Source organism: Melozone crissalis, unplaced genomic scaffold (genome assembly GCF_028551555.1).
Source record: "Melozone crissalis strain CALT ecotype California unplaced genomic scaffold, PUWL_Pcris_2 ptg000014l_1, whole genome shotgun sequence".
NCBI lineage: Eukaryota > Metazoa > Chordata > Aves > Passeriformes > Passerellidae > Melozone > Melozone crissalis.
This window is the reverse complement of record NW_026535792.1, coordinates 17,246,093-17,269,758: the sequence shown is the minus strand read 5'-3', so window position 1 is coordinate 17,269,758 and position 23,666 is coordinate 17,246,093. Positions and strand designations below refer to the sequence as shown.

Genomic DNA, 23,666 nt, shown 5'->3' with positions numbered 1-23,666 from the left:
AAATTTTCCCGGCATTCCCGGGGGAATCCAAGGCTGGAATCAAAGCAGGGACCCCAAAATGCTCCATAAAATCCTCGTGATCCTACAAATCCTTGGGAATTTCTGGGAATGTCCCCAAGTGGGGGAAAGAAACAGTTCTGGGAATTTTGGGATGGGAATGGGGGTGGGAATGGGGGAAACCTATTGGGAATGAAAATGGGGACACTTGGATTGGGGACATTGGGATTGGGAATGGGGACATTGGGACTGGGGACATTGGGATTGGGAATGGGGACATTGGGACTGGGGATGCTGGATTGAGAACGGGGACACTGGTATGGGAATGGGGACAGTGGGAATGGGAATGGGGACAGTGGAAATGGGATGAGGACATTGGGAATGGAATTGGGGACATTGGGAATGGGAATAGGGACACTGGGACTGGGGATGCTGGATTGGGAACGGAGACATTGGGACAGGAATGGGGTCTCTGGGAATGGGGACAGTGGGATTGAATGGGGACATTGGAAAGAGGGACAGTGGGACTGGGGACAACCAGGATGGGACTGGGGACACCGGAATTGGGAACACTGGGAATGGGGACTCTGGGATGGGAATGGGGACATTGGGAATAGGAATGGGGACAGTGGGATTGGGGACATTGGGATAGGGAATGGGGACACTGGGAATGGGCACAGTGGGATTGGGAATGGGGACATCGGGAATGGAATGGAATGGAATGGAATGGAATGGAATAGAATGGAATGGAATGGAATGGAAACATTGGGATTCGGGACAGTAGGAATGGGATGGGGACATTTGGAATGGGAATTGGGACATTGGGACTGGGGATGCGGAAATTGGGAATGGGGACAGTGGGATTGAATGGAGACATTGGAAAGAGGGACACTGGGACTGGGGACACCGGAATTGGGAACACTGGGATTGGGGACACTGGGACAGAAATGGGGACAGTGGGATGGAATGGGGACAGTGGGATTGGGGACAGTGGGATTGGGAATGGGGACACTGGATTGGGGACATTGGGATTGGGAACACTGGGAATGGGGACATTGGTACAGGAATGGGAACACTAGGATTTGGGACACTGGGACAGGAATGGGGACAGTGGGATGGAATGGGGACAGTGGAAATGGGGACACTGGGATTGAGGACATCAGGATGGGAATGGGGACGCTGGGATGGGAATGGGTGCATTGGCACGGGAATGGGGACAGTGGGATTGAATGGGGACATTGGGATTGGGTACACTGGGATGGCAATGGAGACACTGGAAATGGTGACACTGGAATAGGGACACTGGGAATGGAATGGGGACACTGAGATGGGAATGGGGACACTGTGATGGGAATGGGGACACTGGGACAGGACTGGTCATCCTCCCCACCCCATTCCTGGGATTCCCTCCCAGAGTGACCCCTCGGACACTGCGGGTCATGGGATTTATCGGGATTTCCATCAGTCCTTGTGGGATTTATTGGGAATTCTGTTGGTCTTTGTGGGATTTATCAGGATTTCCATCGATCCTTGTGGGATTTATTGGGAATTCCATCGGTCCTTGTGGGATTTATCGGGATTTCCGTCGATCATTCCGGGGTTCACGGGGAATTCCGGCGCCTGAGGCCGATGGCCAGCGCGGCTCCAGCCACGGCCACGCCGGCCACCGCACAGGCCAGCGCTGTCCCCACAGCCAGCGGTGCCACCGCACCTGCGAAGGGACACCGAGTGACACGGAGGGGAGCGGGGATTGTCACGGGGTGCCACCTGGTGTTGCTGGTGTCACCCAGTGTCACCCAGGATCACCGGTGTCACGCAGTGTAACCCAGTGTCACCCAGTGTCACCGGTGTCACCTCAGGGACTCACCCTGGTGGCCCTCAGGGCGCTGGCCACGCTGGGCACTCGAGAGCAGCACGGGACCGATGACAATGTCAGCTTCGGAGGTGGCACCTGGGGACAAGGGACAGTGAGGGACAGTGGCAACAGTGAGGAGAGATCACCCCCTCTCCACAGTCCCCCTGTCCCCCTGTCCCCCTGTCCCACCGTCCCCATCTCCCCCTGTCCCTATGTCCCCCTGTCTCCCTGTCCCCATGTCCCCCTCTCCACAGTCCCCATGTCAGCAGTGTCCCCATGCCCCCCTGTCCCTGGTATCCCCAGTGTCCCCACACTGTCCCCACACTGTCCCCCTGCTGTCCCCTCACCGTCCCCGTCGTGTCTCCGGTAGCGGTGGCCGTTCCAGGTCTCCGCTGGCCTCCGGCCGCAGTTGCCCAGCTCACAGCAGCTGCAGATGTCCCTTGTCCCCTCCACGGGCGCCCAGCTGTGACAGGGAGGTGACACCGTCAGCCAGTGCCACCACAGCAGGCAGGTGCCACCAGGGAGGTGACACTAGGGAGTTGCCACCATGGAGGTGCCACCACGGAGGTGACAGCAGGGACGTGGCACTACAGAGGTGGGGCCAGGGAGGTGACACTACAGAGGTGATACTGGGGAGGTGACACCAGGGAGGTGACACTGGGGAGGTGGCACTGGGGAGGTGGCACTCACGTGTTGCGCGCCTTGCTGAAGGAGCAGGCCTTGTTCTGCGCGTCCGGGCTCTGCTCGGCCGGTGTCACCTTCAGGTGACACGTGATGTAGATCTGCACCAGGGGACATTGCTGGGGACACCGCGGGGGCACGGGGCGGTGCTGGGGACAGCGGGGTGTCCCCAGGGTGTCCCCAGGGCCTTACCAGGCTGCGGGGGTCGCCGGCGAAGCGGAAGGCGTCGATCTGGAAGCGCAGCACGTCCTGCCGCGGCCGGGGGGTGACAAAGGTCGAGCTGGTGGCATCAGAGCGCCCGTCCACCAGGCAGCTGTGGGGACAGCAGGGACACGCCCCGGGGACAGGGTCACACCATGGGGACAGGGTCACACCATGGGGACAGCGAGGTCACACCCCGGGGACAGCGGAGTCACTCCATGGGGACAGCAGGGTCACAGTCATGGGGACAGAAGGGTCACAACCCTGGCTGGCACTGTGGTGTCCCTGTGTGTCCCCAGATTGGCTGGGGAAGTGACAAGTGCTCAGCACCTCCTAGACCTCAAAATGTCCCCAGCTTTCTCATTGAAATCACCACCCCGTGTGTGTCTCCCCAGACCCCAAATTGTCCCCAAATGTCCCCAAGCTCACCTGTTGTAGTTGATGAGGGTGTAGCCGGGGAGGATGAGGAGCCACCCTCCCCTTGACCCCAAAACATCCCCAAATGTCCCCAAACTGTCCCCAAAGGTCTCCAAGCGTCCCCAAACTCACCCATTGAAGTCATTGATGGTGCAGCAAGGTGTCACCACTCCCTGTGTCCCAGACCCCAAAGTGTCCCCAGACATCCCCAAATGTCCCCAAGTGTCCTCAAACTCACCCATTGAAGTCAATGATGGAGCAGTGAGATGAGATAAGGTGTCACCACCCCCTGACTGTGTCCTTCACCACAAATTGTCCCCAAATGTCCCCAAATTATTCCCAAATATCCCCAGACGTCCCCAAGCACACTCATTGAAGTCGATGATGGCATAGGGGGACAAGGAGAGCTCACCAGCCCCTGGGTGTCCCCCAAGACCCCAAAGCAGCCCCAAACACCGCCAAACATCCTCAAATGTCCCCAAAACATCCCTAAATGTCCCCAAAACATCCCCAAATGTCCCCAAAACACTCCCAAATGTGCCCAGATGTCACCATATGTCCCCATATGTCCCCAGATGTCCCCGGCGCATCCATTGAAGTCGATGATGGCGTAATGGGGCGGGATGAGCTGCCCCTTCCCCATAACCCCTAAGCGTCCCCAGATGCCCCCAAACCATCCCAAAATGTCCCCAGAAGTCCCCAGATGTCCCCAAACCAACCCCAAATGTCCCCAGACATCCCCAGACGTCCCCAGCACACCCGTTGAAGTTGATGATGGCACAGTGGGACAAGGAGAGCTCATCACCCCCTGGGTGTCCCCAGGTATCCCCAAATGTCCCCAAACCATCCCCAAATGTCCCCAGATGTCCCCAAACCATCCCCAGCTGTCCCCGGCAGCCCCGGCGCACCCGTTGAAGTCGATGATGGCGTAGTGGGGCTCGGTGCCCGCGCCGGGGCCCAGCGTGGCCACGCAGGAGTCGACGAAGAGCCGCAGCGGGACGTGGCTGTGGGCGCCCACCTCGGCCTGGATGTTCAGCACGTCCCCCAGGCGGAACGCCGAGAGATCCCGCTCCGAGCTCCAGTCCTCTGGAAAACCCCACGGTGTCAACCCCAAACGGATCCCAAAATGAGAAATGGGATGGGAAACGGGGGAATCCCGAGAGATCCCACTCAGAACTCTGGAAAACCCGTGGGATCAACCCCAAACTGAGCCCAAAATGGGAAATGGGATGGGAAATGGGAAATCCCGAGAGATTTCACTCAGAGCTCCAGTCCTCTGGAAAACCCCACAGGATCAACCCCAAACTGATCCCAAAATGTGAAATGGGATGGGAAAGGAGGAACCCCAAGAAATCCTGCTTGGAGATCCAATCCTCTGGAAAACCCCACGGGAAAAGGGATGGGGAAGGTGGAATCCCAAAAAATCCCACTCTGAGCTCCAGTCCTCTGGAAAACCCAAAGGGATCAACCCCAAAAGGGGAAAAGGAATGGGAAAGGGACAACCCCGAGAAATCCCACTCGGAGCTCCAATCCTATGGAAAATCCAATGGGAAAAGGGATGGGAAAGGAAGAATCCCAGGAAATACCACTGTGAGCTCCAGTCCTCTGGAAAACCCAACGGGATCAACCCCAAACCGACCCCAAAAGGGTAAGAGGGATGGGAAGGGGGAATCACAAGGAATCCCCTCTGAGCTCCAGTCCTCTGGAAAACCCAATGGGATCAACCCCAAAGTGATCCCAAAGGGGAAAAGAGACGGGAAAGGGAAAGAAAAGGGGGAAAAGGGGGTGGCGAAATGAGGGGAAAGGAGATGGAGAAATGGGGGAAAGGGGGAAAAAGGGAAAAAGGGATGGGAAAGGGGGAAAAGGGGATGGAGAAATGGGGGAAAGGGGGAAAAGGGATGGGAAAGGAGGAAAAGGTCAGGAAAAGTGGGGATGGAAAAGGGAGAAAAGGGATGGGAAAGGGATGGGAAAGGGATGGGAAAGGAGGAGAAGTGTGGGAAGGCCCCGATCCCGCACCGTTCATGAGGCGCAGGGAGAACAGGAGCTTCTCCTGGGAGGCCAGAGCGGAGTTGAAGGGAGACCAGGTGGGACGGATGGAGCCGCTGGAGACGTTATCCCGCCTGGAAAAGGGAACGGGGTTGGGAATGGGATCTGGAATGGGATCGGGAATGGAACACTGGAGAAGTTATCCCACCCAGAAAAGGAAATGGGATTGGGAACGGGATCAGGATGGGGACACTGGGACTGAATGGGGCCATTGGGAATGGGGACACTAGAGATGCTGTCCCGCCTGGAAAAAGCAATGGGATCGGGAATGGGACACTGGGATTAGGGCATTGGATGGAATGGGGACGCTGAGATGGGAATGGGGACACTTGGAATGAGGAGCCACTGGAGGCATTATCCTGCTTGGAAAAGGGAATGGGATCAGGAATGGGGACACTGGGATGGAACAGGGACACTGGGAATTGGGAAACTGGGAATAGGACACTGGGACAAGAATGGGGACATCGGGATGGAAATGGAGAAATTGGGAATGGGGACTGGGAATGGGGAGCCGCTGGTGACGTTATCCCAGCTGGAAAAGGGAATTGGAAATGGGAATGGGGACACTGGGAATGGAACACTGGGAATCTGGGATGGGATCCCAGGATGGGAATGGGATTCCTGGGAATGCTGGGAAGAAGGGATGGGATCTGGGATAGGAATGGGATTCCTGGGAATGCCAGGAAGGGATCCCAGGATGGGAATGGGATTCCTGGGAATGTCGGGAACATGGGATGGGATTCCAGAATGGGAGTGGGATTCCTGGGAATGCCGGGAACCTGTAATGGGATCTGGGATGGGAATGGGATTCCTGGGAATGCTGGGAAGGAGGCATGGGATCTCAGGATGGGAATGGGATTCCTGGGAATGCTGGGAAGGCAGGATGGGATCCAGGATAGGAATGGGATTCCTGGGAACGCTGGGATGCGATCCCAGGATGGGGATGGGATTCCTGGGAATGCCGGGAATGTGGGATGGGATCCGGGAGAACCTGGGGTAGTGGCACTCGATGGGAATGACGGCTGGGTCGCTGCGCACGATGGCGGGATTGCTGCCGGGGCTGGGGTCGTAGCTCAGGAGTGTCCGGTAAATCAGGGAATCCGGAGTGACCTGGGAATGAAACCCGGGAATTCCGGGGGAAAAGGGTTCCTCAATCCTGAGTGAGCGGGAAGTGGGAGGAATGAGAGAATCAGGGAATAAAAACTGGGAATTCTGTGGGAAAAGTGTTCCTCAATCCAGAGTGAGTGGAAGTGGAAAAAATCAGGGAATCTGGGGTGATCTGGGAACGGAAACCAGGAATTCCATGGGAAAAGGGAACACAGAAAATGCAGGAATTGAAAGAAATGAGGGAATCCAGAGTGATCTGGGAATGAAAACTGGGAATTTGGGGGAAAAGGGTTCCTCAGTGATGAGTGGTGGGGAAGCGGAAGCAATGAGGGAATGTGGGGTGATCCAGGAATGAAAACTGGGAATTCTGAGGGAAAGGGGTTTCTCAATGCAGAGTGAGCAGGAATTGGAAGAAATCAGGAATCTGGGGTGATCCAGGAATGAAAACCAGGAATTCTGTGGGAAAAGGGAACCCAAAAATGAGGGAATCGAAACAAATGAGGGAATCTGGGAATAAAAATCAGGAATTCCATGGGTGTCCAATCAGGGGTGTCAGGAGAGTGAGTGAGAATTCCAAGAAATCGGGGAATCCAGGGTGATTTGAGAATAAGAGTGGGGAATTCCGTGGGAGAGGCCACTCCTCATCCCAGCAGCACCACTAGGAATGCTGGGGGAATTCATGGAAATGGGGAGAAATGAGTGGAAAATCACAGTTTTCAGGGAGTTGAATTAAACCCGAGGGAAAAGACGCTTTTCCCACAGGAATGGGAAAAGCTGCGGGAAAACCGGTCAAATCCCCAGGAAATCGCGGCTCCTCCTTCCCCTGGAATGATCCCGGATCCAGCCCCTGGATCTCCGTGAAACCGGGAACGGGCGCGGCCCCGGAGCCGCTCCCGGTGGGAATTCCGGGACCCCGACAGGACTCACCGGGATTCTCCCACATCCCGCGATTTGCCGGGAAACATCCCGGGGTGGGAACGGGACTCACCTGGATCTCCCCCGACACCTCCGGAGCTCCTGGAGCCTCTCCCGGGTGGAATCCCAGGATCGGGGCGGGATCCCGGGATCGGGACAAGGACTCGGGAATCCGCACGATCCCGGGAGCCGCTCCCGGTGGGAATTCCGAGATGGGAACAGGGACTCACCTGGATCTCCCCTAAATCTGGGATTTGCACGATCCCGGGAGCCACTCCTGGTAGGAATTCCGGGACTGGGACAGGGCTCACCTGGATCTCCCTCAAAACCTGAGATCCGGACAACTCCGGGAGCCGCTCCCGGTGGGAATCCCGGTTGGGAATCCCGGGGTAGGAGCGGAATCCCGGGATGGGAACGGGACTCACCTGGATCTTCCCGGACACCGCGGGAGCCGCCCCAGGTGGAAATTCCGGGATGGAAACAAGGACTCACCTTAATGTCCTCTAATCTGGGATTTGCACGAGCCCGGGAGCCACTCCCGGTGGGAATTCCGGGATCGGGACAGAGCCCACCTGAATTTGCCTTAAATCTGGGATCCGGACAACAGCGGGAGCCGCTCCCGGTGGGAATCCCGGGATAGGAGCGAAATCTCGGAATGGGAACGGGACTCACCTGGATTTCCCTTAAGTCTGGGATCCGGACAACCCCGGGAGCCGCTCCGGGTGGGAATCCCGGTCGGGAATGCCGTTTGGGAATGCCGGGATGAGGGGCGGGACTCACCTGGACGGTGCTGCCGCACTCGTGCAGGCCGGCGCTGAAGGTGACGGTTTTTTGGGACGGATCCATGCGGGAATGTTTGCAGGCGGCGGGGCCCAGGCTGAGCTCGGCGGCGCTGACCAAGCGGCCGGTGCCGAACAGGTCGCGGTGCACGGTCACCACCAGCTGCGCCTCCTGGCACTGCACTTCCACCGGGATCTGCGCCCGGGAATGCCACCGCGAGTGGGAATGCGACTGCTCCGTGTCCCCCCAGCCCCAGGAATTGGGATTGGGATTGGGATCGCTCCATGCCGGCTCCCAGGGCGGAGGCGCCGCGGCCGCGGGGGCCGCGCAGAGCAGCGCCAGGAGGAGGCGGATTTGGGAGCGCATCCCGGAAAATCCCCGCGATTCCCAGCGCGGAGCATCGGCCCGGGTTTATATCCCAATGGGAACCAGCCCAGATCCCCCCCTTTGGAATTCCAAGGGCGCCCCTGAGCGCGCCCCCGTCATTTCCGGGGTGCGAGGGGTCGGGATGAGCGTTCCCGGCGGATTTTTGGGAATTGTTTATCCCGGCAGGAGCCGCGGAGCCGCGGGCAGAGGGAATTGTTTGGGCTCGGCGCTGATAAGGAGCGAGCAGAGGCTCCGCTTTTCCCGGGATCCCGAATTCCAGGGATAACCCCAGAACCCCCGGAGCGCTGCTCTCCCCTCGGATGAGGAATTTTTGTGGGGGGTTATCCCAAAAAAACCGAAGGAATTTTGGCTCCCACCTCGCTCCCGGGGCTGGAATTTTGGGGTGTTCGGTGATCCAAACCCCTCTGGATGCGAAAATCCCGGGGGTTTTTTTGGGATGCAACCTGGGATCCTCCCCCCTTTCCCAAAAATCCTCATCCAAGGCTCCGCTTTTCCCCTGGATGCCGAATTCCAGGGAAAACCCCGGAGTTCCCGGAGCACTGCTTTCCCCTCAGATAAGGATTTTTGGGAAGAGGAAGGGGGGGAATAACGTTCTATCCCAAAGAAAAAATGGGATTTGGGGGGGTCGCTGTAACCCCCTATTTTAGGATCATCCCTGGAATTCGGGATCCCCAGAGTCTTGGATGAAGATTTTGGGAAAAGTGGGGGATCCCAGGTTGTATCCCATAAAAAAAACAAAAAAGGATTTTTGCATCCAGAGGGGTTTGGATCACCTGAGACCCCAAAATTCCAAGCCTGGAAGTGAGGTCGGAGCCAAAATTCCTTCTTTGTTCCCAAAAATCCTTATCCAAAGCTCTGCTTTTCCCCAGAATCCCGAATTCCAGGGATCATCCTGGGGCGTTGTTTTCCCCTCGTTCCATCCCCAAAAAAAAGAAGGAATTTTGGCTGGAATTATGGGGTGACAGTGGCTCCCCCCCAAATCCCATTTTTTGGGGGGGATAGGACGAGGGGGAAACATCACTCAGGGATTATCCCTGGAATTCAGGAAAAACCGGAGCTTCGGATCAGGATATTTTTGGGGGGTTGTATCCCAAAAAAATGGGATTTGGGTTTGGATCATGGGGAATGAGGGACACCCCAAAAATTCCTACATTTCCCCCAATTCCAGGGATAATCCCAGAGCCCTGGAGCGCTGCTTTCCCTTTGAATGAGGAATTTGGGGAGGACCCCACATTCTATCCCAAAAAATGATGGAATTTTGGCTCCCGAGCTGGGGATTTTGGGGTCTCCATCATTCCCGGTGATCTGGATGCACAAATCCTGGGGTTTTTTGGGGATACAGCCTGGTTTATCCCCCTTTTCCCAAAAATCCTCATCCAAGGCTCCGGGATCCCAAATTCCAGTGAAAATCCCTCGTTCTATCCCCCCCAAAATTATGAGATTTGAGTTTGGATCATGGGGAATCACCGAGACCCCAAAAATTCCTTCATTTTCCTCCCTCCTGACTCTTCCCATTCCATTGCATCCAAGAAAAAGGGAAAAACAGGGAAAACTCCCTGGAATAAATCCCATGGATTTTCCAGTCTCATTCCAAATTTTCCTCTTTTTTTTTTTTTTTTTTTTTGTGGGGTTGTTTCATGCCCTTTGTTATTCCAATCCCGGATTTTAATGGATTTTTTTTATGGAATTCTTTTTTTCTTAATGGAATTTTTAATGGAATTTCTTTTAATGGTATTTCTTTTAATGGAATTTTAAATGGAATTTTAAAATGGAATTTAATTGCATTTTAATAGAATTTCTGTCCCCCCTCCTTCCATTTCCCAGTTTTCCATCAGCTCCATTTTCCCCAAAATCCCAAAATCCCTCTCCCCCTTTTTTCCTCGGAAAAAAATCTCATATTTGGGATTTCTTTTTTTTTCCAAAATCGACCCCAAAGGAATTCCTGGCATTGATCCCAAAAGAATTCCATTGGTTTTGGAGCTGGAAGCAGCTCAGTATTCCCAAAATATTTTCTGGATCAGCATCAACCCCTCAGCTGCTTCCAGGGGTTTTCTGCTCATCCCAAAATCCCCCAATCCCGGGGATTTTTTAGGGTTTTTTGTTTCCCTGTGTTTAAAACACTGCGGAAATTCCCGGAATTCCAGAGGCTGAACTCCTGCGTCAGGGAGATATAGGGAATTTCCCCCGAGGGGGGAAAAATCCTTGGATTCAAGGCCTCTCCTCACCCCAGGAAACTCCGGGATCCCTTCGGGATTTGGGGAAAAATCCCTCGGGACGGAGCCAGAGGAAAAAAAAATCTGGGAATTAGGGGGGGGGTCCATAGGGAAAAGGGTATTTCTGATTTCTTGAGGAAAAATGGGAGAAGGATTTTTTGGGAATTCTCAAGCACCAAATCCGCGTTTTTTTCCCCATCCCATTTTTCCTAAAAGCTGAGTTTTAATCCCAGGAATTTTGGGAGATCTGGGAATTTCAAGGGTTTTGCCTCCTTCCAGATTTTTTGGGGGTTTTCCCAGATTTTCCCGAAGTTTTCCCTCATTCCCAGCTCTGGGTTTGGGGTTTCGGCTGTTCCTGAGTTTTTAGGATCAAAATCTCTCTGGATCCCAGGAAAACCGAGGGAAGATCCCAAAAAACACCTGGGGATGATCCCATAAAAACCTGGATTGGGAAGGAATCCATAAGGATTTGGAGCCAGGAATTCTTTCCCAAATCCAAGGATTTGGATCACCCCAAATCCCAAATCCCACTCAGAATCTCATCCCAAGGAATTCCAACTGAGGTGATCCCACAATTCCCAGTTTTCCATCCCAAATCCAAGGGGAGAAAATCCCAGCTCTTCCCTTTCCCACAAATCCCCAAATCCATGAAAAACCCCAAAATCCCCTCCAGAATTACCAAATTTTTCCTCTCCCAGCCCCACAAAATCCCGGGATTTGGGGATGGCAGTGGGAAAACGCCAAAACCCCATTAAAAAAAGAGGGAAAAAAAGCAGGAAAAGGGAATTTCAGAGCTGCTTTTGGGATTGGGGGAGGGAATTCCGAGCACAGGAATTCCAAGGATTGTTTATCCTGGTGGGATCCGAGAATTCCAAACAATCCTTGTAGCAGGATCAGAATTACGGGGTTTGGAATTCCTGGGGGTGCAATTCCTGCCTCTCTCTCATCCCAAACTGGGATTTTATCCCAAAAAACTGACCCCAGATTTGTTCCCATTCCCAGATTTTCCAGAATGTAAAAAAATCCATGGAAAAATGGGAATTTGGGAAGAGCTTTTCCCAGAGATTTTTCCTGGAAAAAATCCCAGCTGGAGGAGAGGGGGGTCTGATTCTATAGGGATTCACGGGATTTTTGGGACCAGGGAGCTCCAAAGGCAGGAAAAATTGGGAAAAATCCCATCCAGGATCCCAAATTCCCTCCTGGAAAAAGGCTGATCCCAAATCCCAGTGGGAATTCTGAGCTCTTCCCCCTTTTCCATGGGCCAAAACTCCAGGAAAAAAAAAGGATTTTTGGGATTTGGGTGTCCTGGAATTTTTCTGGGAAAAAATGGATTTTTGGGATTTGGGATCTCGGCATTCCCATTTTTCCCAGTCCAAACTGGGATTTGGGATCCCAGAATTCCCAATACCAAACTGGGATTTGAGATCCCAGAATTCCCATTTTTCCCAATCCTAAACTGGGATTTAGGATCCCAGAATTCCCATTCTTCACAATCCCAAAGTGGGATTTGGAATCCCAGAATTCCCATTTTTCCCAATCCTGAAGTGGGATTTGGAATCCTGGAATTCCCAGTCCTAAACTGGGATTTGGGACTCCGGCATTCCCATTTTTCCCAGTTCCAGACTGGGATTTGGGATCCCAGAATTCCCAGTCCCAAACTGGGATTTGGGATCCCAGAGCTTCCAATCCCAAAGTGGGATTTGGGATCCTGGCATTCCCCTTTTTCCCAGTCCCAAAATGGGATTTGGGATCCCAGAATTCCCATTTTTCCCAACCCCAGATTTCCCTCTCCAGCCCCTCCAAATCCTTGGGAATTCCTTCAGGGTGGATTTCCCAGGATCTCCTGAGATTTCCTGGGAATTTCAGGACATCCCTTTGGGATATTTGGGAATATTTGGGAATTTCCCCCAGAGCGAGGATTTCCTGCTCTGGATTGGGGTTTCCATGGGAATTCCAGCTGGGAACAGGAGGATCCCATGGAATCACTGGGGTTTTTGGGGTTGGGAATGTGACCCCAAATGGGGCAAATACCACAGAATTCCGGGATCCCAAATCCCACAGAATTCCAGGATCCCAATCCCACAGAATTCCAGGATCCCAAATCCCACAGAATTCCGGGATCCCAAATCCCACAGAATTCTGGGATCCCAATCCCAGCCCTGCCATTCCCCAGGAGGATCCCACAGGATCGCCGGGAATTCTGGGATTCCCAAACTGGGAATTTTGGAGTTGGGAATGGGACCCCAAATTTGCCCCAGGGGCAAATCCCAGGGAATTCCAGGATCCTGATCCCGACCCTTATGGAGTTTGGGGTCACTCGGGTTGGGGACAATTAAGGGACACCAGAGAAGGGTTTGGGGTCACCTGGGGTTGGTGAAACTCGAGGATTTGGTGTCACCTGGGTTTGGTGACATTCCAGGGACACCAGGATGAGCTTTGGGGACACTCCAGAGCCATCACAGAAGGGTTTGGGGTCATGGGGTCAGGGTTTGGGGTGACTTGGGGCTGGTGACACTTGAGGGACATCACAGAAGGGTTTGGGGTCACCTGGGGTTGGTGAAACTCGAGGATTTGGGGTTCCCCGGGATTGGGGACGCTCCAGGGACACCAGGGCAGGATTTGGGGTCACCAGAGTGGGGTTTGGGGTCCCCTGGGGCGGTGACAGTCAGGGGACACCACAAAAGGGTTTGGGGTCACTAGGGTGGTGACATTTGAGGTTTTGGGGTGCCCTGAGGTGGTGGCACTCAGGGGACGCCAGGGCAGGATTTGGGGTCACCGGGGTCAGAACGACACTTGAGGATTTGGGGTCACTTGGGTTGGGGACACTGAGGAAAACCGTGGAAGGGTTTGGGGTCACCTGAGGTGGTGGCACTCGAGGATTTGAGGTCACCTGGGGACGGAGTTTGGGGTCATCTGGGCTTGGTGACATTCCAGGGACACCAGGGCAGGATTTGGGGGCACTGAGGATCAGGGTGACATTCAAGGATTTGGGGTCACTTGGGTTGGTGACACTTAAGGGACATCACAGAAGGGTTTGGGGTCAGTCGGGGCGGTGGCACTGGAGGATTTGGGGTTCCCCGGGATTGGAGATGCTCCAGGGACACCAGGATGAGCTTTGGGGACACTCCAGAGCCACCACAGAAGGGTTTGGGGTCACCTGGGGTGGTGATATTTGAGGTTTTGGGGTGCCCTGAGGTGGTGGCACTCAGGGGACACCAGGGCAGGATTTGGGTCACTGGGGTCAGAACGACACTTGAGGATTTGGGGATATTGAGGGACACTGTGGAAGGGTTTGGGCTCACCTGGGATGGTGGCACTGGAGGATTTGAGGTCACCTGGGGAGTGACAGAGTTTGGGGTCATCTGGGCTTGGTGACACTTAAGGGACACCAGGGCAGGATTTGGGGGCACCGGGGATCAGGGTGGCATTCAATGATTTGGGGTCACTTGGGTTGGTGACGCTTAAGGGACATCACAGAAGGGTTTGGGGTCAGTCGGGGCGGTGGCACTGGAGGATTTGGGGTCACCTGGGGAGTGACAGAGTTTGGGGTCGCCTGGGCTTGGTGACATTCCAGGGACATCAGGACGAGCTTTGGGGACACTCCAGAGCCACCACAAAAGGGTTTGGGGTGACCTGGGGACAGAGTTTGGGGTCGCCTGGGCTTGGTGACATTCCAGGGACACCAGGATGAGCTTTGGGGTCAGCTGGGCTGAGGACTGATGAAATCTTTTGGGGTTTTTTCACTGCCACCTCGGGTGACAAATGGGAGCACTGCCACCCCAGGTGACAAACCCGAGCGGTGCCACCCCAGGTGCCACCTCAGGTGACAAATTCCCCGGAGCTCCGGGATCCTCCCGCGGTCCCGGCCCCGCTCTGGCGACACTGGCGACACTCGGCGAGGTGGCGTTGTCGCCAGCGCGGGGTTGGGGACAGGAAAGAGGAGCGGCGGCGCTTCCTGGTGGCTCCGTCATGTGACAGCGCCGGAGCGGAGCCGATCCCAAATCCCGGCCCGGTGAGCGCATCCCGATCCGGGAACGCGGGGATTTGGGATCGGGGCACCGCGGCCATTACAGGGGCGGCGTTTTGTCCCCAAAATCCCCGCCCCGGCCTTGCGGCGGTGCCACCCCCTGCGTGTGGCGGGGTGGGAATGGGGCCGGGATTGGGGTGGGAATGGGGCCGGGAATGGGGCCGGGAATGTCCCTCGGGACGGGGCGGGGCTGGCGCGGCTCCACCGCGGGGACAATGGGGACGGAGCGGGCCCGGAGCGGCGGGGGCGGGCTCGGACACCGGAACCGCCCCCACGGAACCGGCAGCGCCTTCCCGGGGCCGGGATCGTCCCCTTCCCGGTGCCTGAATCCCCATCCCACATCCCCATCCCATCCCACATCCCCATCCCCATCCCCATCCCGACCCCACATCCCCACCGCGATCCCACAACTGCATCCCGGTCCCACATCCCCATCCCCATCCCGATCCCACAACCCCATCCCGGTCCCGGTCCCACATCCTGATCCCACATCCCAATCCCGGTCCCATATCCTCATCCCCATCCCATAACCCCATCCCGATCCCGCATCCCCATCCCGGTCCCATATCCTCATCCCCATCCCATAACCCCATCCCGATCCCGCATCCCCATCCCGGTCCCATATCTCACATTCCTATCCCGGTCCCGGTCCCACATCCGGATCCCACGTCCCCATTCAGTTCCCACAGACCGATCCCAACCCCATATCCTCATCCCGATCCCACATCCCCATCCCGGTCCCTGAACCACCATCCCGACCCCACATCCCCATCCCGATCCCACGTCCCCATCCCGATCCCACATCCCGGTCCCACATCCTGACCCCGGTCCTGCATCCAGATCCCACAGCCCCATCCCGGTCTCATATCCTCATCCAGTTCCCACACCCCGATCCCGGTCCCATATCCCCATCCTCATTCCCCATCCCGGTCCTATATCCCGATCCCCATCCCAGAATCCCAATCCCAATCCCAAAATCCCCATCCCAGAATCCCAATCCCGATCCCGCATCCCCCCGTTCCCCCACGCCCGGATTCCCCCGGCACCGCCCCACAGATCCCGGTCTCCCCTCCGTCCGTCCCTCCGTCCCTCTGTCCCGCCCTCTCCCCGCTCCTCCTCCCGCCGCTCCCGGCCCCGCCGCGACCCCGCAGGTACCGGGGGACACGGGGACAAACCGGGGGACACGGGGACAAACCGGAGCCCCGGGGACAAACCGAAGCCCCCCGAGGGGACACGGGGACACACCGGGGGACACGGGGGGACCCGCGGGCCGTTCCTGCCCGGGGAGAGGGGGCGGGTGCGTTTGTAGGGCGGGCTGGGAAGGGGGTCCCGGCTTTTTCCTTTTTCTGGCCCCCCAAATATTTATTGGGGAGACGTGTGGGGGTTTGTGCGCGCTGCCGAGCTGGGGTGAGGAGTGGCGAGGGTCCACCTCTGGGGACAGGGCTGGGGACATCTATGGGGACAGGGATGGGGATACCCCTGGGGAAACCTTTGGGGACAGGGCTGGTGCTGGGGACAGAGTTGCTGGGCTGTTTTGGGGTCACTGCCGGGGTGTTTTGGGGTCACTACCAAGAGGGTTTTGGGGTCGCTGCCCGGGAGGTTTGGGGTCGCTGTCAGGGTGTTTTTGGGTCACTGCCGGGGGGATTTTGGGGTCGCTGCCAAGGGGGTTGTGGGGTCGCTGCAGGGAAGGTTGGGGGGTCGCTGCCAGGGTGTTCCCGCTTTTCCCTCTGTCGAAGCAGGAAGGGGCGGTGGCCGCAGCGGCACCGAAACCGTTTTGCTTTCGTTTCCACCGGCGCTTGGGAAATCTCAAATTCCAGGAAGGCCGAGAGCTCGGGGAGGAACCTGCGAGGGGCGGGACAGCAGAACCCCGAGCGGGATTCACGGGACCGAGCCCCAACTTCTTCCATCCCGCGGGAGAACCCCGCACCTCCGCAGATGGAGACGGAACCGGAGCCAGAAGCGGAACCGGAGCCTCACCCAGAGCCGGGCCCCGCCGCGCCCGCCTCCCCGCCGTGCCCGGCGGCGGCGGAGGGCGAGGGTGAGGATGAGGATGAAGACGAAGATTTCCAGTTCCTGCGGTGCGATGGCTGCGGGCAGGACTCGGCGCAGCCGCGGCTGCTGCGCTGCCTGCACACGCTGTGCCCGGGCTGCCTGAGCGACACCAAGCAGTGCCCGCGCTGCCAGGCGGCCACGGGCGCTCCGGCCGTGGACAACCTGCTCTTCTGCAACCTGCGGAGCCGCCTGCAGCTCTGGCGGCAGATCCGCAGCTCGGGCGGGCCCGGCTGCAGCCGCTGCCGCGCCGAGGCGGCGCTGGTGTGGTGCTCGGACTGCGAGGAGTTCTTCTGCGGGCGGTGTCTGGAGGAGCACCAGTGGTGGCACAAGAAGAAGGCGCACCGGGTGCGCAGGGTGGAGGAGCTGCGGGCGGGCTCGGCGAGGCAGTTCCTGGAGGACACGCGCGGCTCCTGCAGCCTCTTCTGCTCCAGCGACAGCCACCCCGAGGAGAGCCGCGTGTGCAGGTGGGAGCGCATGCCCAGCCTCAAATGGGGGCGTGGGACCAAACCTCATCCCGGCCCCAAATCTTGTCCTGGCCCCAAACCTCGTCCTGTCCCCAAATCTTGTCCCAGCCCCAAATCGTGTCCCATCCCCAAACCTCGAGCTGTCTTCCAGTCTTGTCCCGTCTCCAAATCTCATCCCATCCCCAAATCTCATCTTGTCCCCAAACCTCGTCCTATCCCCACAAATCTCACACTGTCCCCACACCTCAGCCTGTCCCCAAACATTGCCATGGCCCCAAATCTTGTCCCAGCCCCAAATCTCATCCCACCCTCAAACTTCATCATGTCTCCAAATCTCATCCTGTCTCCAAATCTTGTCCCGTCCCCAAACCTCGTCCTGTCCTTACACCTTGACCTATCCTCAAATATTGCCACTGCCCCAAATCTCGTCCTGTCCCCAAAGCTCATCCCATCCCCAAACCTCATTATGTCCTCAAATCTCACACAGTCCTCACACCTTGGCCTGTCCCTAAACATTGCCATGGCCCCAAATCTCATCTCGTCCCCAAATCTTGTCCTATCCCCAAACCTCACACTGTCCCCGCACCTCAGCCTGTCTCCAAACATTGCCATGGCCCCAAATCTTGTCCTGTCCCCAAATCTCAGCCCATCCCTAAATCTCATCCCATCCTCAAATCTCATCCTGTCCCCAAAACTTATGCTGTCCCCAAATCTTGTCCCATCCCCAAGCCTTGTCCTATCCTCAAATCTCACACTGTCCTCACACCTTGGCCTGTCCCCAAACATTGCCATGGCCCCAAATCTCATCCCGTCCCCAAAACTCATCCCATCCCCAAATCTCATCCTGTCCCCAAATCTTGTCCTGTCTCCAAATCTTGTCCTGTCTCCAAATCTCATCCCATCCTCAAATTTCATCCCATCCTCAAACCTCATCCTGTCCCCAAAACTCATCCTGTCCCCAAATCTCACTGCACTCCCAAATGTCCCCCATCCCCAAATCTCACGCTGTCCCCAAACCTCTTCCCCTGCCCAAAGCGTGGTCCTTTTCCCAAAATTCATTCTGCCCCCCCAAATTCATTCTGGCCCCAAACCTCACCCTGTCCCCAAATCTCGTCCTGTACCCAAATCTCATCCTGTCCCTGAATTTCACACTGTCCCCAAATCTCACCCTGTCCCCGAATCCTGCCCTGCTCCAGGAGGTTTGGGGGTGATGCTCCAGCCTGGAATGTGCTGGAGTGGGATGGGCCCAAATCTCATCCTGTCCCAAAATCTCACACTGCTCCCAAATCTCATCCTGTACCCAAACCTCGTCCTGTCCTCAAATCCCCTCCTGTCCCCAGATCTCCCGTCCCCACAGCTCCACCATTGGGGTTTTGTCCCCCGTGTCTGGGGACTGATGGCAGTGACCCCACAGAGGCCCCGGGGAGCCAGGGGAGCTCCAGCAGGGATTTGGGGAAAGGCTCCAGAGAGGGCTGGACATGGTCTGGGCTGCCCTGGAATGGGCACTGACCGTCGCTGACCATCACTGACCATCACAGACCATCACTGACCATCACTGACCATCACTGACTGCTGTCCATCCCTGACCATCATTGACAATCACTGACCATCACTGACCATCACTGACCATCACTGACCATCACTGACCATCACTGACTGCTGTCCATCCCTGACCAGTGTCCATCCATGACCCCTGTCCAACCCTGCCCTCTGATGATCACTGACCATCACTGACCTTTGCTGACCACTGACCATGGCTGACTGGTTTCCATCCCTGACCCCTGCCCATCCCTGACCCCTGTTCATCCCTGACCACTGACCATCATTGTCCATCCCTGACCAGTGTCCCTCCCTTACCCCTGTTCATCCCTGACCCGTGTCCATGACTTACCGCTGTCCCTTCTTGACCGCTGTCCATCCCTGACCCCTGTCCATTGCTGACTGGTGTCCATCACTGACTCATGTCCATCATTGACCCCTGTCCATCACTGTCCCTCCCTGACCCCTGACCCGTGTCCATGACTGACCGCTGTCCATCCCTGACAAGTGTCCATCCCTAACCCCTGTCCATTACTGACCCCTGTCCATTATTGATCACTGTCCATCCCTGACCCCTATCCATTGCTGACCGGTGTCCATGACTGACCCCTGTCCATCCCTGACCACTGTCCCTTGCTGACCCCTGTCCATCCCGGACTCCTGTCCATCACTGACCCCTTGTCCATGATTGGTCGCTGTCCATCCCTGACCCCTGTCCCTCCCTGACCTCTGCCCCTCCCTGACCCATGTCCATCACTGACCTCTGTCCATCACTGACCCCTGTCCATTATTGATTGCTGTCCATCACTGACCCCCATCCATCACTGTCCATCCCTGACCCCTGTCCATTCATGACTACTGTCCATCGCTGACCCCTGTCTATCCCTGACCCCTGTCCATCGCTGACCCCTGTCCCTCCCTGACCCCCATCCATTGCTGTCCCTCCCTGCCCCGTGTCCCTGTCCCCCATCCCGGGAGCCAATCCCGGTATCCCTCAGCATCTCCCCGCTGTCCTCCCGCGCGTGTCCCTGCTGCCACCGCTCCCTGACGCCCCCCATGTGTCCCCTGCCAGCATCTACTGTCCGCGCTGCGAGCGGGCTCTGTGCTGTCCGTGCGCGCTGCTGGACACTCGCCACGCTCCCTTCCGCGACCTGCGCGCCGAGAGCCGCCGCCGCCAGGACGAGCTGCGCTCGCTGCGCCGGGACCTGCGGCGCCTCCGCCGCTCCTTCGAGGCGGCGCTGGGGCGGCTGCGGGGCGAGGCGGCGCGGCGGGAGGAGCAGCGGGAGCGGCTGCGGGAGCGCGTCCGCGCCAGCGCCGAGCGCCTGCAGGAGCTGGTGCGCAGCGAGGCCGAGGAGCTGCGGGCGCTGCTGGAGGCGCGGCCGGAGCGCGGCCGGAGCGCGCTGGCGGAGGAGCTGAGCGGGGCCGAGGGCGCGCTGCTGCGGCTGGAGGCGGCCGAGAGGCTGGTGGAGAGGCTGGGGCGCTACGGCGGCGAGCAGGAGCTCATGGACATGCAGCCCTTCGTGAAGGCGGCGCTGCTGGAGCTGCGGCGGCTGCGGCCGCCCGAGCCCCCCGAGCTCCGAGAGCCGCCCGACTTCGCCGAGTGCCGGGCGCGGCTGCGGGCGCTGGTGGAGCGCGTCACGGGCCGGCCGGGTGAGCGCTGGGCCGGGCCGGGCTGGGCTGGGGAGGGAGCTCTAGGCTGGGAGCTCTGGGCTGGGCCGGCTGCAAAGCGCCCTCCGTGAGCAGGGACAGCGCTGGATTCTCCTTCTCCTCCTTCTCCTTCTCCTTCTCCTTCTCCTTCTCCTTCTCCTTCTTCTCCTTCTCCTTCCCCTTCACCTTTTCCTTCTCCTTCTTCTCCTTCTCCTTCTTCTCCTTCTCCTTCCCCTTCCCCTTTTCCTCCTCCTCCTTCTCCCCCTTCTTCTCCTTGTTCTCCTTCCTTCTTCTCCTCCTCCTCCTTATTTTTCTTCATTTTTTCTTCTCCTTCTCCTTCTTCCCCTCCTCCTCCTCCTCTCCCCCATTTCCCTGCTCCAGCTCCTCACCCCCCAGAGCCGGTATTTGCTCCGATTTTTTTGTGGAGCCCTCTGGGTGTCCCCCAATCCCGGTGGCTCTGGGTATGCTCATTCCCGGCTCCCCGGAGCCTCCCAAGCCCCCGGGGCCACCCCAATCCGGAGGGAAGGGGTTTGGAGCTGCCAGGTGGGATTTTCCTGGCTCTGGAGGCTCCAGCTCGGGGTCTCATCCCAGTTTTCTCCATCCCCAGATGTCCCTGAGGTCGAGGTGGGCCTGGAGAACAACCTGGTGAGACATGGGGGTGCTCCTGCCCCATCCAAAACCTGCACCTCTCCTTTCCCTCCCCATCCCGGTATTCCCAGGCTTTCCTCATCCACAAGTTCCCACATCCCACCAGGCACTGCTCCATCCCTGGGGAATTCCATGACCACGGGAGCAGCCCCCAGACCCATCCCAAACCCTCCGTGCCTCAGTTTCCCCATTCCCGAGGGTGTTCCCGCCCCTCCACTGGGGCCCAAGCCCATCCCAACTCCCACTCTTCCCGCAGGAAGAGGATCCAACCCATCCCAAACCCCGCAGCATCTCCCCCAGCCTGGAGGAGATCCACGTGGAGGAGGTGAGGTCCCTCTGTCCCAACCAGGTGAGATCCGCTGGGATCCCAATCCCAATCCCAATCCCAATCCCAATCCCACTCCAATCCCAATCCCAACGCCAATCCCACCCCATTCCCAAAACCAATCCCAACCCCAATCCCACCCCAATCCCACCCCAATCCCACTCCAATCCCAATCCCAACGCCACTCCCACCCCATTCCCAAAACCAATCCCAACCCCAATCCCACTCCAATCCCACCCCAATCCCATCCCAATCCCACTCCAATCCCAATCCCAACGCCACTCCCACCCCAGTCCCAAAACCAATCCCAACCCCAATCCCACCCCAATCCCACCCAAATCCCAATCCCACTCAAATCCCACCCCCACTCCAATCCCAAATCCCAACCCCAATCCCAACCCCAACCCTAATCCCACCCCAATCCCAATCCTGCTTTTCCAGCCTCTCCCGCTGCCCTGCTGGAAGCGGCCGCTGCCCAGCATGGAGAGGGGCAGCCAGGTGTCTCCCAAACTCCTGAAGCTGGAATGTGACCACGAGCCAGGCCCCAGCCATCCCAAATCCCAGTGGGAATTCCCGACGGAGCCCGGCCCCTCCACGTCACGGCACAACTGCGTCCGTGCTAGTGACACAGGTGGGCACCGGGAATGTCACTGTCCCTGCTATCCCGCTTTTCCTCATCCCATGGGATCATTTCTGGCCTTTCTGTGCCCCCATTCCATGGGAATCTTGGCCAAGGGTGGGGAGGATCCAGATCTGTAGGGTGAGGGATCCATGGGATGAGGAATCCATGGGCTGAGGGAACACTGGGATGAGGGATCTGTGGGATGAAGGATCCATGGAATGAGGGATCCATGAAGTGAAGGATCCATGGGCTGAGGGAATATTGGGATGAAGGATCTGTGGGATAAGGGAACCGTGGGATGAAGAATCCATGGGGTGAGGGATCCATGGGATGAAGGATCCATGGGATGAGGGATACATGGAATGAGGGATCCGTGGGATTCAGGATCCATAGGTTTCAGGATCCATGGGATGAAGGATCCATAGGGTGAAGGATCCATAGGGTGAAGGATCCATGGGATGAGGGATCTGTGGGATGAAGGATCCATGAGATGAAGGATCCATGGGGTGAAGGATCCATGGGGTGAAGGATCTATGTGATCTGGGATCCATGGGTTGAGGGATCCATGGAATTCAGGATCCGTGGGATGAAGGATCCATGGAATGGGGGATCCATGGGGTGGGGGATCCATGGATTGAAGGATCCATGGGATGAAGGACCCATGGGGTGAGGGATCTGTGGAATTCAGTATCCATGGAATGAGGGATCCATTGGGTGAAGGATCTGTGGAATTCAGGATCCATGGAGTGAAGGATCCATGGAATTTAGGATCCACGTGGTCGCCACCATTCCAGGGGTTGCCCCCATGCTCTGGTTGGTTCCTGGTGCAAAGCTCAGGAACATTGATCCTGTGGGATCCGGAATTTTGGGATTTCCCTTGCAGAGGGCGGCAGCATCATCATCTGCAGCTCTGACGACAGCGACGAGGACACCGTGGTGGTGACGGTGACACCGGAGCCGCCCCCGTGCTGACATCCCATGGGATCCTCTGGCCTCATCCTGCAATTCCCGGCCTCCCATTCCCAGATTTCTGCTTGGACTTTCCTCTTCTTGGCCAATCCCAAATTTATTCTTGGACTGAGCTCTGGTGTGCCAGAGTGGCCCCAAATCCCACCTGGATCTGCTGGGATCTCCCCTTCAATGCTTTGAGGTTTCCTGGGAATGTTGTTCTCCTCTTAAATCCTGTCTGTGTTGATCCCAAAGTAAAATTTGGGATGGGAGTTGGGATCGGTGCCGGCGGATCCCGTTCCTGAGCCCCCCTGAAGGTGGGGAAATGATCCCAAGGGTGGGATCCCCTCTGGGATCCCCCATCAGCACTTGGAGCTGGGAATTCCTTGGGATTGGGATTGGGATTAGGATTGGGGTCAGTTTCCTGGTGTAATGAGGGTTTAAAATCCCAGGTTTTTTATGTCTCCCCTCAATAAATCTGCTTTGGGATAAAATTCCAGCTTCTTCCTCTTCTTCCCACTCTGCTTTTCCCAAACAATCCTGAGCAGAGGGAAAACCTGGGAATTCTGAGGTGAAACCTGTCCCAGCTCCCTGCTCCGGGCACTGATCCTGGCATTTTAGGGACAGGAGAAATCCCCGAGGGCAAGGAGAGATCCCAGGGATAAAATTTCCACATTCCATGAGTAAAGGAGCCTGTTCCAGCCACGTTCCCACAAAAATCCAGGAAAAGAGGGAAATGGAATTTCCATTTCCCAGGAAAACAGTTTGGGATTGTCCCGAGGGAAGACAGGGAAT

General features: G+C 57.2%; 2 protein-coding genes across 2 annotated transcripts; one reads left to right on the top strand and one right to left on the bottom strand.

The window, feature by feature from the left end:
* Positions 1-2,062: 2,062 nt before the first annotated feature.
* LOC128934691 (zona pellucida sperm-binding protein 3-like) lies at positions 2,063-8,368 on the bottom strand. The gene is made up of 8 exons (XM_054272486.1): positions 8,000-8,368; positions 6,189-6,307; positions 5,168-5,271; positions 4,060-4,237; positions 2,726-2,846; positions 2,543-2,634; positions 2,200-2,315; positions 2,063-2,142 (listed from the first exon to the last, which is right to left on the bottom strand). The coding sequence occupies exons 1-8, from the start codon at positions 8,363-8,365 to the stop codon at positions 2,063-2,065; spliced, it is 1,176 nt and encodes a 391-aa protein (XP_054128461.1). The 5' UTR covers positions 8,366-8,368.
* Positions 8,369-14,359: 5,991 nt separating this feature from the next.
* PML (PML nuclear body scaffold) lies at positions 14,360-23,666 on the top strand. Its single transcript, XM_054272485.1, has 8 exons — positions 14,360-14,382; positions 14,423-14,611; positions 16,562-17,376; positions 19,754-20,331; positions 20,936-20,973; positions 21,233-21,325; positions 21,743-21,932; positions 22,807-23,666. Exons 1-8 carry the CDS (start codon positions 14,362-14,364, stop codon positions 22,893-22,895), a joined length of 2,013 nt encoding a protein of 670 aa, XP_054128460.1. The 5' UTR covers positions 14,360-14,361; the 3' UTR covers positions 22,896-23,666.

Excerpts from the sequence above, each read along its gene's own strand:
- PML (XM_054272485.1), top strand. The coding sequence starts at position 14,362 with ATGGGAGCACTGCCACCCCAG. Across the intron at positions 14,612-16,561 it reads CGATCCCAAATCCCGGCCCG|ATGGAGACGGAACCGGAGCC; the intron begins GTGAGCGCATCC and ends GCACCTCCGCAG. Across the intron at positions 20,332-20,935 it reads GCGCGTCACGGGCCGGCCGG|ATGTCCCTGAGGTCGAGGTG; the intron begins GTGAGCGCTGGG and ends CTCCATCCCCAG.
- LOC128934691 (XM_054272486.1), bottom strand. The coding sequence starts at position 8,365 with ATGCGCTCCCAAATCCGCCTCCTCCTGGCGCTGCTCTGCGCGGCCCCC. Across the intron at positions 2,316-2,542 it reads TTCAGCAAGGCGCGCAACAC|CTGGGCGCCCGTGGAGGGGA; the intron begins GTGAGTGCCACC and ends TCCCTGTCACAG. Across the intron at positions 2,143-2,199 it reads CCGGAGACACGACGGGGACG|GGACAGGGGGGCATGGGGAC; the intron begins GTGAGGGGACAG and ends TGGGGATACCAG.